The sequence below is a fragment of the Desmodus rotundus genome, chromosome 2 (genome assembly GCF_022682495.2).
Source record: "Desmodus rotundus isolate HL8 chromosome 2, HLdesRot8A.1, whole genome shotgun sequence".
Taxonomy (NCBI): Eukaryota; Metazoa; Chordata; class Mammalia; order Chiroptera; family Phyllostomidae; genus Desmodus; species Desmodus rotundus.
In genome coordinates this window covers 156,573,661-156,588,845 of record NC_071388.1, presented here as the reverse complement: position 1 = coordinate 156,588,845, position 15,185 = coordinate 156,573,661, and the positions used below count along the sequence as shown (strand labels likewise).

General features: G+C 40.6%; 1 protein-coding gene across 1 annotated transcript in view; it reads left to right on the top strand.

Moving 5' to 3' along the window:
• Positions 1-13,576, top strand: part of LRP2 (LDL receptor related protein 2) — a 195,031-nt gene extending 181,455 nt beyond the window's left edge. The window contains exons 76-79 of the mRNA XM_045187457.2: positions 6,023-6,124; positions 7,862-7,969; positions 11,765-11,836; positions 12,018-13,576. Coding sequence (XP_045043392.2) covers positions 6,023-6,124; positions 7,862-7,969; positions 11,765-11,836; positions 12,018-12,179 — 444 coding nt within the window. The 3' untranslated portion in view covers positions 12,180-13,576. The remainder of the gene's footprint in view (positions 1-6,022; positions 6,125-7,861; positions 7,970-11,764; positions 11,837-12,017) is intronic.
• The last annotated feature ends 1,609 nt before the right edge of the window (positions 13,577-15,185 follow it).

Below are 15,185 nucleotides of genomic sequence, written 5' to 3'. Positions count from 1 at the left end.
TTAATCCCTTGTCAGGTTTGTTGGTGAATATGTTCTCTCATTCCATGGGTTGTATCTTTATTTTGTTGATGGTTTCTTTTGCTGTGCAAAAATTTTAGTTTGATGTAGTCCTATTGGTTTATTTTTTTCTTTTGTTTCCCTTGCCTGAGGAAATAGATGAGATAAAATGTAACTATGAGCTAGGTTTGAGATTTTTACAACCTATGTTTTTTATGGTTTCAGGTCTAACATTTAAGTCTTTAATCCCTTTTGAATTTATTCTTGTGTGTGGTATAAGGAGGTGGTCTAGTTTTATTTTTCTCTGTCCAATTTTCCCAACACCATTTATTGAATAAACTATGTTTACCCCATTGTATGTGCTTGCTTCCTCTGTCAAATATTAGTTGACTATAAAGATGTGGGTTTATTTCTGGCCTTTCTATACAATTCCATTAATCTATGTGTCTGTTTTTATACCAGTGCCATGCCATTTGGATTCCTATGGCCTTATAGTATAGTTTCATATTAGGTAGTGTGATTCCTCCCATTTGTTTTTCTTTCTCAAGATCACGGTTGCTATGGGGGCCTTTTGTGGTTCCATATAAGTTTTTGAAATATTTTTCTAATTCTGTGAAATATGCCACTGGAATCTTGATAAATTGAATATATAGATTGCTTTGGGTAGCATGGACATTTTAGAAATGTTAATTCTTCCTATCCATGAACAATGTATGTATTTCCACTTATTTGTATCTTCTTCAGTTTCTTTCTTCAGTGTCTTATAATTTTCCAAGGACAGGTCTTTTACATCTTTGGTTAGATTTACTCCTAGGTATTTTATTCTTTTTGAAGCAATTGTGAATGGGATTGTTTTTCTTAATTTTCCTTTCTGTTAGTTCATTATTGGCATATAAAAGTGCAACTGATTTCTGGATATTAATTTTGTATCCTGCTACTTTGTTGAATTCATTTATCATCTCTAGTAGTTTCTTGGTGGAACCTTTAGGGTCATCTATGTACAGTATCATGTCATCTGCAAACAGAGATGGTTTTACTTGTTCCTTTATAATTTGGATGCCTTTTATTTCTTTTCTTGTCTAATTACTATGCTTGGATTTCTAGTACTATGTTGAATAAGAGAGGTGAAAGCGGACTTCCCTGTCTTGTTCCCAATCTTAAGGGGAACGCTTGTAGTTTTTGTCCATTGAGTATGATATTGGCTGTGGGTTTGTCATATATGGCCTTTATTATGTTTATGTATGTTCCCTCTGTTCCCACTTTGCTGAGAGTTTTTCTCATAAATCGGTATTGGATTTTATCAAATGCTTTTTCTGCATCTATTGATATGATCATGTGGTTTTTATCCTTTATTTTGTTTATGTGTGAATCACATTTATTGATTTGCAAATGTGCCAACCTTGAATTCCCAGAATAAATCCCACCGGATTATGGTGTTTGATCTTTTTGATGTATTGCTGTATTTGGTTTGCTAATATTTTGTTGAGGATTTTAGCATCTATGTTCATCAGGCATATTGGCCTATAATTTTCTTTTTTTGTGGTGTCTATATCTGGTTTTGCAATTAGGATAATGCCAACCTTGTAAAATGAGCTTGGGAGTCTTCCCTCCTCTTGAATATTTTGAAATAGTTTGAGAAGGAGAGGTGTTAGTTCTTCTCAGAATGTTTGGTAAAATTCACCTGTGAAACCATCTGGTCCAGAGCTTTTGTTTGTTGGCAGTTTTTTGATTACTGCTTCAATTTCAGTAGGTGTAATCTGTCTATCCAGATTCTCTGATTCTTCCTGATTTAGTTTTGGAAGATTGTATGTTTCTAGGAATTTATCTATTTCATCGAGGTTGTCCTATGTGTTGGCATATAGGTGTTCAAAATATTTTCTTACAATCCTATGTATTTCTTTGGTGTCAGTTGCCATTTCTCCTGTTTCATTTCTGATTTTATTTGTTTGGGTCTTCTCTCTTTTTTTCTTGATGAGTGTGGTTAAAGGTGTGTCAGTCTTGTTTATTTTTTCAAAGAACCAGCTCTTGGATTCATTGCTCTTTTGTATCATTATTTTGTTTATTTCTGCTCTGACCTTTATTATTTTCTTCCTTCTAGTCACTGTAGGCTTTGTTTGTTGTTCTTTTTCAAGTTCCTTTATGTGTAAATTTAGACAGTTTATTTGAACTTTTTATTTTTCTTCTTTCTTTCTTTCTTTCTTTCTTTTCATTTCTTTTTTTTTTTTTTTTTTTTGAGATAGACCTGTAATGCTGTGAATTTCTCTCTCTTAGGACTGCTTTCTCTGTGTCCCACAGATTTTGGGTTGTTGTGTCCTTATTTTCATTTGTTTCAAGGTATCTTTTGACTTCCACCTTGATCTTGTTGTTGACCCATTCATTGTTTAGTAACATGTTATTTAGCTTCTATGTCTTTGTGTGTTTTTCAGTGTTCTTCTTGTGATTGATTTCTAGTTTCATGGCACTGTGGTCAGAGAAGATGCTTGATATGATTTCAGTTTTCTTAAATTTATTGAGACTTGTTTTGTGTCCTAACATGTGGTCTATCCTAGAAAACATTCCATGTACATTTGAAAAGTATGTATAATCTGCTGTTTGGGGGTGAAATGCTCTGAAGATATCAATTAAATCCATTTGATTTAGTGTGTTAAGGCCACTTTCTCCTTGTTGATTTTCTGTCCGGAAGATCTATCCTTTGAAGTCAATGGGGTGTTAAATTCCCCTAATATGATTGTATTTCTGTTGATCTCTCCTTTTATGTCCATCAAGATTTGCTTTACATATTTAGGTGCTCCTATGTTGGGTGTGTAAATGTTTCCTAGGGTTGTATCCTCTTGTTGGATTTTTCCCTTTATTATTACATAGTGTCCTTCTTTGTCTTTTACTATAGCCTAGGTTTTAAAGTCTATTTTGTCAGATATAAATGTTGTTACCTCAGCTTTTCTTTTCCTTTTTCATTTGCATGAAGTATCTTTTTCCATCCCTTTACTCTGAGTCTCTGTGTATCTTTTGATCTGAGATGGGTCTCTTGGAGTCAGCATATGTATGGGTCTTGTTTTCTTATCCATTCAGCTACCCTCTGTTTTTTGGTTGGAGCATGTAAGCCATTTACATTTAAGGTGATTATAGATAGATATGTATTTATTGCCATTTTATTGTTAAACTATGTTCCTCTGTTTTTCTTTTTCTTTTTCCTCTTCTTCTTAAAGTAAGCTGACATATTTTGCAGTACTGGTTTGGTGTTAACAAATTCCTTTAGCGTTTTCTTCTCTCCTTCAGTTTTAAATGATAACCTTGCTGGGTAAAGTAGCCTTGATTATATAGGTCCTTGCTTTTTATCACCTTGAATATTTCATGTTAATCCCTTCTGGCTTGAAATGTTTCTGTTGAGAAATCAGGTGACAGATTAATTGGAGCTTCCTTGTAGGTAACTAACTGCTTTTTCTTTCCAAAGCTTTTAGGATTCCTTCCTTGTCTTTAACCTTTGCCATTTTATTTATGATGTGTCTCGGTGTAGACCTCTTTTGGTCCATCTTGTTTGGGACCTTCTGAGCTTCCTGGACTTGTATGTCTTTTTCCTTCACCAGATTAGGGAAGTTTTTGGTCATCGTTTCTTTAAATAGGTTCTTAATCCCTTGCTCACTCTCTTCTCTTTCTGGGATTCCCATGATGTGGATATTGTTATACTTCATGTTGTCCCAAAGGTTTCTTAAGTTCTCCTCATTTTTTAAAATTGTTTTTTCTTTTTGTTGCTCTGTTTGGGTGATTTTTCTACCTTGTCTTCCAAATTGCTGGTTCTGTCCTCTGCTTCATCTAACCTACTATTTATTCCTTCCAGTGTATTATTTATCTCAGATATTGCATTCTTTATTTCTGCTTGGTCCTTTTTTATGGTTTCTATGCCATTTTCCATGTTGTTGAGTATCCTTACAATCATTACTTTAAACTCTATATGTGATAAATTACTTGCCTCCATTTCATTTAGTTCTTCTGGAGTATTCTCTTGTTCTTTCATCTGGGACCTGTTTCTTTGTCTTCACATTTTGGCTGCTTCTTTGTATTTGTTTCTATGTATTAGGTAGATCTGCAAACACTCTGGTGTAGGCATTTGTTAGATGCTGCTGGTAACTGACCCTGGTCAACCTGTTTGGAGCTATCAGAGATCTACAATCTCTGCTGGGCCTGTTGGTGTGCAGAAAGAACCTGGCTGTGCACCAAGGCTGGCTTTTACCAGCACCATGCCCAGGGGAGGGTCAGCTAAAGTCTCAGAGCTCCCAGCAATCCTTTTTGGCCTAAAGGCTTTCTGTTAGGTTGTTTCTGAAATAGCCTCCAGCTATACTCTTCCGCACCCAGCCTTAAGCTCCATGGGGTTTGGCGAGAGGGATTCCTACAGGTGGGGCTGTTGCTTCCCCTTAGGCCTGGAGGGGAGTGCTCTGCCTGAGAAAGGTGACCTCTGTAGTATGGGGAATGACTCAGCACAGGGATCCTGGTAGCTGACCCTGCAGCTCTCTCTCTCCACCAACCCAAGACTCTCCTCATGCATCTCTAGCCTGCTCTGTCAGAGCCCAGGGTAAGCGGCTGCAAATTAACTTTTGTGCACTGGTCCTTTAAGAGGCTCTCTGCAGATAAAAACCCCACTGCTTTTCACAGCCAGATGTTATTTGGGTTACTTTCCTGGTTCTGGTGCTCTAGACTTGGGAGCCCAGCTTGGGGTTTAGACTCCACACTTCTTGGAGACTCTTCCCCCCCCAGACACTGAAATATCCCTCCAGAACTTCAGCTGCCACCCATGGGAGCCCAGCCGGCCCTTTGCACCCCAACATTCCCTACCAGTCTTGTTGTGGTGAAGTGGTTTCTTTTGTCTGTCCTTGGTTGTAAGGCTTCTTTCCAGCTAGTGTTCAGTTGGTTATTTGGGATGAATTTTCTTTAATTTAGTTATAATTCCAGTTTGGTCCTGGGAAGAGGTTCATATAGCTTCCACTTACTTTTCTACCATCTTGGGTTTCCTCTAAACAGTCTTAATTAAGTTTAATTGGAATCTTAAACAGTCTTATAATTTTTGGCAGAGGAGACAGACCAAGATATTCTCTTTTTTATTTGATGACTTTTTGTACTTTTAAAGGAAGGAGTAAGGAAAGGAGTAGGGAATATACATTTGCTAGTGTTGTTTATTTTCCCACCAACGTATAGTGATGGAATCAACAGTGATTTAGAGTCAGTGGTTGCTTCAAATTACAACTCTGCTGCCTTCTAAGTATGTAATGATAGGCATGGAGCTTGGTGACCCTCTCTGCCCCATCTGTTGAATGGGTACAGTAATACCTTCTGCGAGGACCAAAAGGATTATTTCATGAGTGGACTAGTACAGTAAAATCAGTATAGGGAAATTATTTTCAGTATTCTGCTTTTGTCCCCAAACTTTCATTTTTGCTCCTGCCTAAAAGCACAATACTATCCATTCTTTTTTCTCCCCACCCTTTCTCTTCTCCTCTTTGCTCTTCTTCTACCACCCACCCTTTTCTCTGTTGTCCAAACCCAATCCCCAAGTGAATTGTTTGAATTGAGGTGCCATAGGTATAGGAGGAGTGTTTCCATTTTTTACTTTACATTAGCAATTTTCAACTGGTGTGCTGAAAGAATTTTTAAAACGTGCAATACCTACTTAGTCAGGGGCACTGACCTCTTTTCCCTTAGATTGTCAAATGAAAAACGGCAACAGCCAACACAACAATAGCTGTCGAGTGTGAATGATTCAAAATTATACCTATTTTCCTTGTCAGATCAGCAAAACATGTGTTTTCTGGTGTGCCAAAAAATTTGAGTAATTAGCTTATGTGTGCCATGAGATGGAACGGGTTGAAAATTCCCGTATGGAGGTCTTGTGCTTCTGCTGTGTATTTATTTACTTTTGCAGTTTTCGGGGGGTAAATTTGGCATAGCACCTAGCGTGTATCTAGGCATGAGGAGAACACCCTCCTCTGTGTGTGAATCAGATCAGTATGGTATGATTTTTTTTTTCCTTTATCAGAGTGATCACTTTACCATGGAGATGGGGAAGCAACCCATAGTATTTGAAAACCCAATGTATGCATCCGGGGACAGTGCTGTCAAAGTAGCTCAGCCAACCCAGGTGAGGAGTCCCACGGTCCTTTCTTTCAAGTGTTACTACTGCTGGATCTTGTTCTATTGAATAATGAACACTCTCTTAGGGGCTGCCTCACCCCCCAGCCCTCAGCTTCACTATCTGTAGTAACAGGACTGATCCCAGGACACGAGACCTGAATATAATCAGAATCCCATTCTGCTGCCTAGTTGTTGAGGTTTGGTGACCATTCTGGGGGTGCTGACCAAGAACCTTTTCATTCTGAGAGGTCAGAGCAAGAGGACTCATTCTGAGTCTGTTGAGAGGCTTGGCAAATACAGTGCCTGACACACACAGGCAACCTGTAAATATTAGTGAAATGAATGACTGGATGATTGTCAGGTCACTATGCAGAGGTATGGGGGGGCTGGCTATACTCTCTGCATTCTTACTGGCATCACAAATGTGTGATTTTTAGGTGACCTCCCCCTGCTCGCCTTTCTCATACTTTTCTGAAAAGTACAAACATCTCCAAAGTTGAGAGGCGGATATCTAAATTTCCTCTGGTACGTCCCCACTACTTGCTCATCCTTAAGAGGGGCAGGGAGATGAGATAGGAGCATGCGTGCAGGAGAAAACTTCATTAGGTGGGGATCAATTGCTCCAATACCACTTCAGTGCCAGCCAGCTGTTAGCCTGAATTCCTCTGTCAAAACAATCTGGCCTCAGTGAAATACAGTTTTATTGTTAACACCTAAACTTATTTTGTGCTCACAAGATAATGGCACATTGTAATACAAGATACAAATGTTTATTTTATGAGTAGCTTTCTTAAGTTCAGAAATATTTGAACCTTGAAAGCATTTTGCCTAATCCTTAGATACCTAGATGGCGAAACTTTAGTCACATGATAAAACAGTTATGATATTTTATTTAGCATTTTCACTTGAAATAAAATGAGGCCATGTTTACAAACACATACCCAAGTTTGAGAAGAAATGAAGTGGTGGATGTAAAAATACAGGAAAAAGAGTGAATTTCTATCTTGTAATTTATTGATTATATATCCATGGTAATTTGGGCTTAAGAGGGAATGTCTAGAGGAGTGTTAATTTCATTATGCCTCATTTAAAAAAATTCAGCCTCTGGAAGTTACATAGTCACAGATGTAAGTGACAGCACAGGGAGTATAGTGAATAATATCAGAATAACTATGTGTGGGGCCAGGCGGGTACTGGAGACATCAGGGAGACCACTCTGGAAAGCACGCGAGTTTCCAACCACTGTGCTCTACTTCTGAAACTAATACAGAATAATATTGAAACATAAAATATATAAAAATGTATATATAAAAATTTAACCCATTAACCAGTCCTCTGAAATTATTAATTTCATTCTCAATATCCAAAGATAAGATTCTCAGTTCAGCAGTGAGTTTGGGAATAATTCGTGCTTTTCTCCTGGGATTTTGGCTGTCATTGTACAACCAGAGTAACTTTTGTCCAAAAATACAGTCACCAGTGAGAGTGAGAGGACACAGAGAAAATAATACAATTGGTATCACCAGTGGTGGAGGCATTTACCTCCCAGGATTAAGGCATGAGAGATGACTACATGGTTGGTGGCGAGTTGGAGGTGGTATTTATTCCTGGTCCCCAGGGTCAGTCGCATAATAAAATTGGTGCCTGACCATGTCTGTGGGAAAAACAGAACCAAAGATTTGATAAGAAACTTTACAGCAAAAATTCTGTCAGAAGTGGTTAATGGCCTCTAATATCTGCACAGCTGCCTGCATCTGAAAATGTGGAGAACAAGAACTATGGGAGTCCCATAAACCCGTCGGAGCTAGCTCCAGACACGAAGCCAACTTCCCCAAGTGCTGATGGAACTCAGGTAATGGGCTAAACACTGGCATGATAGAGAATTTGGAGAGGGCTTTGGAATTGCTGGGTTTGTTTAATCTGAGGCAAACTAGGGAGACCCCAATACGCTCACAGATTCCCACATGTGTAGGCAGTTAATAAAGGTAAGTTCAAAAAAATCATAAGTTGAAAAACTACCCACAAAATAAATCTGTATTCCAACATCGAAAGGGAATGATGTTCCTTGTGATGCAGCGAGTCATGCAGAAAAGAAGGGCACCCAGCCCATCTGGACCCAGACACTTCAGACCAGAGGTGTTTAATTTGAGACAATGACCTAGTATGAATGAAGAGCTCACCGTGTCAAGGATACATGTAGAAGACCCTTTCCTTTACTGTGTAATGCAGTTTTACTACAGTGTACATCTTTGTTCCCTTAATAACGTATGTTGTCCTTAGTTACCTAGCCGTCACCTATGTCCACCACTAGATGGCGCTAATTTATACCCTCCTCTGTCTATTGGTCTAACTGTCCAACAATGTTGCCCTCAATGTGGAGATTAAGAGAAAAAAAAAAACCCACTAGATAGAGCTTCTCTACCATTCCTGCAGGTCTCTTGAAAGTTTTAGGTTATTTGGTCTATAGAGAGAAATTCAATAAATAAATTTATATAAAATTTTGTATTAATGGGTAATACTACTTTTAAAAAAAATTTTATTGTTATTCAATTACAATTGTCTGCCTTTTCTCCCCATCCCTCCACCCCACCCCAGCCGAACCCACCACGTGGACAAAATCAAGGGGGAGGGTGGAGGTGAGGAGGGAGGTGGGTTTGGCGGGGTTGGGTAACACTACCTTTAATGGACACATATGACGCTTCCTAAGATCCAGCTGTTTGATTCAGGGCAAACTATTTCACCCTGGGCACTAGAGCTCGTAACGTTTCTCCTCGAGGGCGCTATTGGCATATTGGTTGGGATGGTTCTTCAGGTATAAAACTATTCTATGTAGGGTGTCTCCCAGGGCATCGTGATCCCAGTTGAGAACAATAGGACCTAGGATGTCTCAGTTTTAAGGTTCTGTGTCTTATTCTGTGAAATAATACAAAGAAACACAAGTCTAAGGGTAGGTAGAAATCTTAGCATTTTGTAAAATCCGTATTTCTCAAACTGTTTAATCTGTAAACAGAGTTGGGTTTTGCAAAGTTAACTTGGAGGTCAGTTTGGATTTTCAGGCACTTTAGACATTGGCTCCTGTTCTGCTTGTTTGGATCAAAATAAAAGTTGACCCAAATAACGCTAATGAGGAGATCTTATAACAAGGGTCTCTATCCACCTTTTCATGTTGCATTTACCAAGTCCTTCTTTTTCTGACACACACAGATGTTGTCTTAGAAAGGAATTTCCAGTTTTATATTTTTCAGGGAGCTGAATTTTTTTCTTCAAACTACATTTAAAAAGTAGATTTTGAAGATCAATTTTCCATGGACACCAGAATACTTGCATGTCACACATTCGGTTCCATAAGTGTGACTCAACCCTAAGGCAGCGCGACTTCTCCTCTCAGCCTATTGCGAGTTGAGAGCTGCTCACCTGGACAGCTGTGTGTCAGCCTGAGAGGAGGGGGAATACGGTGCAGATGCTGCGACCGCTAACCTGCGTACTCATCAGTCATCAACAACAAATGAACACGGAGAGACTCTTTCAGATAAGAGTAGTGGATCTTCACCAGTTGTAGTCCTTTTCTTTCTCATCCCCATCTTTGCAGTATGTTACTTCTTCCTCTCTCTCTCTTTCTTTAATGAGTTGTCTGAGACCCTCTAAGTCACAGGTGGCAAACACAAGGCCCACGGGCCGAATCCGGCCCTCCACCTTGTTTTATCTGTCCGGGCACCTTGTTTCTACCTGATAGCAGCGCCGAGCTCTCGCTTAACTGTTAAGGAGTAGTTACATGTATACAGTCCTAGAATTACAGTCAGCTCTTTGAAGGCAACCTCGAGGCTGATGTGGCCCCCGGTGAAAATGAGTGTGACACCCCTGCTCTCAGGTCTGCCCTCCATGGTATGTGCAGGGGTCTTCTGCATCTGTTGCCTCCTGGGCACTGAGAGAACAGCAGGTGGCTCGGAGTAGTAGGGGCACTTGGTTAGGATCACCCTAGGTTGACTTTAATTTGTCAAAGGCCTCACAAATTTATCTTTCACCTTTGAGTACATCTACTCAAAGGACTGAAAGTTCAGAACATGAAATCCTGTAGCTCAGGTCTGTCATTTTCTAAAAGTCATGTTGACATGCATTGGATTTCCCAAGGGGATAAAAATGAAAATCACCACCGTTTCTTTGGTCAGTAATTGCTTAATTCCAAGTAGCCATTCCATACTAAAGCAGTGACTTTTAGGAACTTTGACCTTTCCCATTTAAGCATAGGCTCCCGGAGGCCGGGCTGTCACGTGAATGTCTTCGTCTTCCTCTTGGTGCTGGCCGCGTGTAAGGCAGGCGCGCACTTAGATGTAGGGTAAAGGGAACGGTCTCCTCTACTTCTCCTGTAGTCATGCGCTCCCCACTCCTTCACGTATTGGCCCCTACTTTCACAGTGCCAGAGGCACCCCACAAAACGTGCGATACCTGAGCTGCCCGATAGAGAAAGCCGTCTGTTCCCTGTCCTAGTTGCCTTGCCTCCTGTCACCTTTCAGCCAGAGCTGTGCCAGCACTGCCTCCAGCAGCTTTTCCGCACAATGGGCCACCCATCACAGTGCAGGGCGATTTCTCCTTGGGTTCCTTCGTTTATGGGCTTCTGAGTCCTGTCATCATTGCCCACTTTCCCACCTACAACTTAGTTATCTGATCTTGCCTTGACTCCATTTTCTCACCTGTAAAATAAAGATAATAAGAGCACCTGGCTCATAGAATTATTGGAAAGATTAATCAGAAACATGTAAAACTCTTAGATAGTCCTTGACACATAGCAAGCTCTCAATAACTGTTAGTCGTGTTTGTTACTGCTTTTTTAAAAAAAATTTTATTGTTATTCAATTACAGTTGTATGCCTTTTCTCCCCATCCCTCCACCCCACCCCAGCTGAACCCACCTCCCTCCCCCACCTCCAACCTCCTCCCTTGATTTTGTCCATGTGTCTTTATAGTAGTTCCTGTAATCCCCTCTTCCCACTGTCCCCTCCCCCCCACTCCCCCCTGGCTATTGTTAGTTTTTATTACTACGATGCCAGGAGGGAATGATGAGGGAAGAAGGGATGTGCCTGAGTTGATCAAGGGTCAAGATACCATTTTATGAATGACAGTTATAAACTGACTTTTTCCTTCAAATGTCAGGCAGCACCTGAAGAAACTTCTTGCCTGTCTCTGTCAAAGCTTCTAGATAGCTCTGACCAGTGTGGCTTAGTTGGTTGGGTATTGTCCTGCAAAGCAAAAGGTCGCGGGTTCGATTCCAAGTCAGGGCACGTTCCTGGGTTGCAGGTTCGGTCCCGGTTGGAGTGCATACGAGAGGTGACCAAAAAAAAAAAAAAAAAAAAAAAAAGGCTTCCAGATATTATAGGCACAGATTCTATAAATTGCAAATTTCAAACCAAGGAAGTATTTTAAAATTAAAAATTATTAAATGAAAATAACCCAGAGAGTTTCAGTTACTTTTCAGGGACTAAAGGAAGAAGGATTGAACAATTTACCACTTGGGCCAGGTCACCTGGTCCTAGGTTCCAAATTGCTTATTCCTTCAGTAAGAAGAAATTTTAAAACCTAGACAGGGTGGGGGGTGGGCGGAAGAAACCCATACAAAATTACTGAAGGCTTTCTGATTTCCCGTTTTCATTTAGGCAACAAAATGGAATATCTTCAAACGAAAACTGAAACAAACTACCAACTTTGAAAATCCAGTCTATGCAGAGGTAATTTTTAACACTTTTGCTTAGCACAGGCATTCCTTCTTAGCAGTAACTTGCTTGTCTCAATTGGCCATACAGTCAGAATAGTCTGAGCAAACTGGCAAAGATTCGTCTTCTTTCCACAAACCGTCTGCATTCACGCTGGGGGAGCGGATGGCTAATGCCTGTTTCCTTGTCGTCTCAGATGGAGAATGAGCAAAAGGAGAGCGCTGCTGTGGCTTCACCCCCGTCACCTCCTCCCCCTGCTCAAGTTCATCCGAAAAGGAACCCAGCTCCAGCCTATACTGCCACGGAAGACACTTTTAAAGACACAGCAAACCTTGTTAAAGAAGACTCTGAGATGTAGCAGTGCTACAATTACTTAGGGAATAATGAGAACACACTTTTGCACAGATATTTTTTACAAACAGATGAAAAAAGTTAACATTCAGTACTTTATTAAAAAGCTATATTTTTCTCTGTTCACCTGTAGTTGGAAGTGCCTGTGGAAACTATGTCTTGTGTGTCTATTTTTTTTTTACTTAATGCTATCTCATATTTTTACAAATAATTATCACAGTGTATTATATGTATATCTTTGCGCTGGAGCTGTCTAAGGGTAATGGTATAAATACCTTGTACATTTGTAAATTCGGGAAAGATTATCACATCATTAAATTTGCTAATAAAACTACCAGCTGAATTGGTTGGTGGTGATCACAGTAAATGATCTCATGAAGAAAGGAATTGACTCGGGGCCCTTGGCTGTGTCTAAAGAAGAGGCACCACTTGTATTCCCTATAGAATTATCCAGGAAAGGAATCCAGGCCCCGCCCACTCTTGGGTCCATTTTTACACATCAGCACTTCATGAATGTTCAATATCACAGGAAACCTGATTAACGTATATTGGTAGAGGGCACTGTGTATTGTATAGTCATTTGGATTTGACTGTAGACACCTCAGATAATGCAGAAGTTACAAAAAGTGATTCAATTTCACCCTTCTGCATATTTGCATTGTCTAACCAGAATACTCTCTTTCATGTCTAGTTCACTAGTTGCCAAGGCAACATTTTTTTTCCTAATGTCTGTGAAAAAAATACCATGTCATTAACTACAAGTTAGTTTGCAAAGTGTGTATCTTATCGAATGACCTGTTTCACTTGATGGACCACAGGGTGATTCCCGTCCTTGCCTGGCATCTCAGGAGATCACCTGCCCTAGAAACTGGAGCTCAGTCGCTGAATTATTAAAACCAAATCTATGTCTTTATAAAGTAAGATATGTAAAAAAAAATGCTGGTTAAGCAAAGCCTCAACTGGATTTCTGTGTGTGAAAATACCATTATAATGACTATTTATTTCCTAAGTCAAACATGAATAGAAAGGGAAATTGTTCTTACTGATTTTTATTTTTAGGTCTTTTGGCTAAATCATACATTTATATCAGAATGCACTGTAGAGTCCAGCTCTTCTCTTGAATATGGGTAAAGTCTCTACAACCAGAACAAGGGCAGGAATACTCAATTTTCATACTAAGTAGCATTCCTGGCTCTCTGTGCTCATATTGCACGTTTTTAAAACAATGAATGAATGGATGGATGGATGAATGAATGAAACATGTACTACTGATTATTTTATTCCTGAGTTCTCAAAATATTTGCTGCTCACATCTTGAGTGCTCGTTGTAATTTCTTTGAAATGTATTTTGATTAGAAAAGCAAATGGAAATGATGCTGCTGAAAAATTTCTAATAAATGTGTATTTTATCAGACTTCTTTTGTGTGCTTCTTAAGCCTGGGCCATGAATCTTATATTTTGCTGTGCAGACAGCTTGAGGCTTTGAGTGCTAGGGGACCCGGAAACCGGGGTGCCCAGGGTTCAGGCAGAAATGGGAATTTCTAGAGCACTCAGCCCTAACAGGCCTGGCAGGGCGATTTTAGAAAGAAGAGGAACCCAACCTCAAGGAGCCTTCCATTAGGTTCCCACCTGAACTCTCTGTGTGGGCAGCCCCCTTACTTGCCTTTCAAAGCCAAGTGCCAACTCCCCTTTTCCTTCCGTATGCCCTAGGCCCCAGCCAGGTTCCCCGTTTTGGACCTAATTGTGTTCCAGAGCTTAGTGTTAGGCACCCGCCTCTGAGAGACTGTGGAGATGGTCACAGCTGGACCGTGGAGATGGTCTGGCGCTTTGTTCAGAACTGGGATTCAGCTTCAGTGGGTGTATTTTGATGTCTTAACTCTGGGATGTGAGAGCTGTATCAACAACTGTGAATGCCAAGGGTGAAAGGGAGCCAAGAGAACCTGTGCTTGAAGATGCTTGCAATTCTCAACTTTGATATTTGCCTGGGGCTTTAAGCTCAGTAACATATTGTTCTGGAGAATTTCTTTTATGAGAATGAGTTTCTTGCTTAAGTTCATGTCTGAGTCTTCCCCAGGAAGGAATCAGAAAGCCTGCTGCTGTGATCCCATCCTCTGGCACTCGGATGTTGGAATGTGAGAATCACGGTCCCCATCCTGGTCGGCTCTCCTGGTGGAGGACAGGGGCCATTTAGGGGATTGAAGAGCGGATGTTGCTCATCACTTCATCATATGAAGCAGGAGCACTTTTACTAGCAGACCGTACAGCACAGCACACAGTCACAGCCCCAGCGGATGTGGCCACAGAAAGCCGTCAGGACTCACCAGCCGCCTGCTTCTGGTCTTCTGTTGAGCTTTTTCCTACTCACTCCCTCACTCGCTCATTCCCTCACTCCCTCACTCCCTCACACACCCATTCTGCATGCTCCCAGCCCTCAGTTGCAGAGAAACAGAGGCCAAGACCATGGGTTTAAGGAAAATATGCGAGAGGAGAATTTTCAGTTGAGAATTCCATCCATTAACTTGTTGTTTTTTTCTCTCTGAATTGGGACAGGACCATGATTGTTTAATTTTGGAGACAGACTCTCTCAGGCTGAGTCAAAGATAGTAAGAACTAGTTAGGCCTGGGGAGAGGGGGGAGAGGGTTCTGTAGAAGCGGGTTGGAGATGCACAAAAAAAGCTTTCCCGGTGTCCTAGAAAGACCCTGGACTCGTAGCCTGGAGCCTTCCGTGGCCCTTGGCCTCTCGGCCTCTCCTTACCCTTCTCCTCTGTGTTCGTCTAGCTCACAAGGCACAATTTCCTTTTGGAAAACTTTTAAGAACATAAAGCATAAAGTTGCTTTCGTCACATCTGTCATTTGCTTCGAAATAACCCGGCACGTGCTTTGTGGAGAGGACAAAGAGCAGGATGTGTTGCTGAGGCTGGGTGTGGGGTACGTGGGGTTCGTGACGCTATTCTATCGATCCTTGTGTATGTTTGACTTTTTTTCTGAGTAAGTTAGATGCATCTTTTGATTG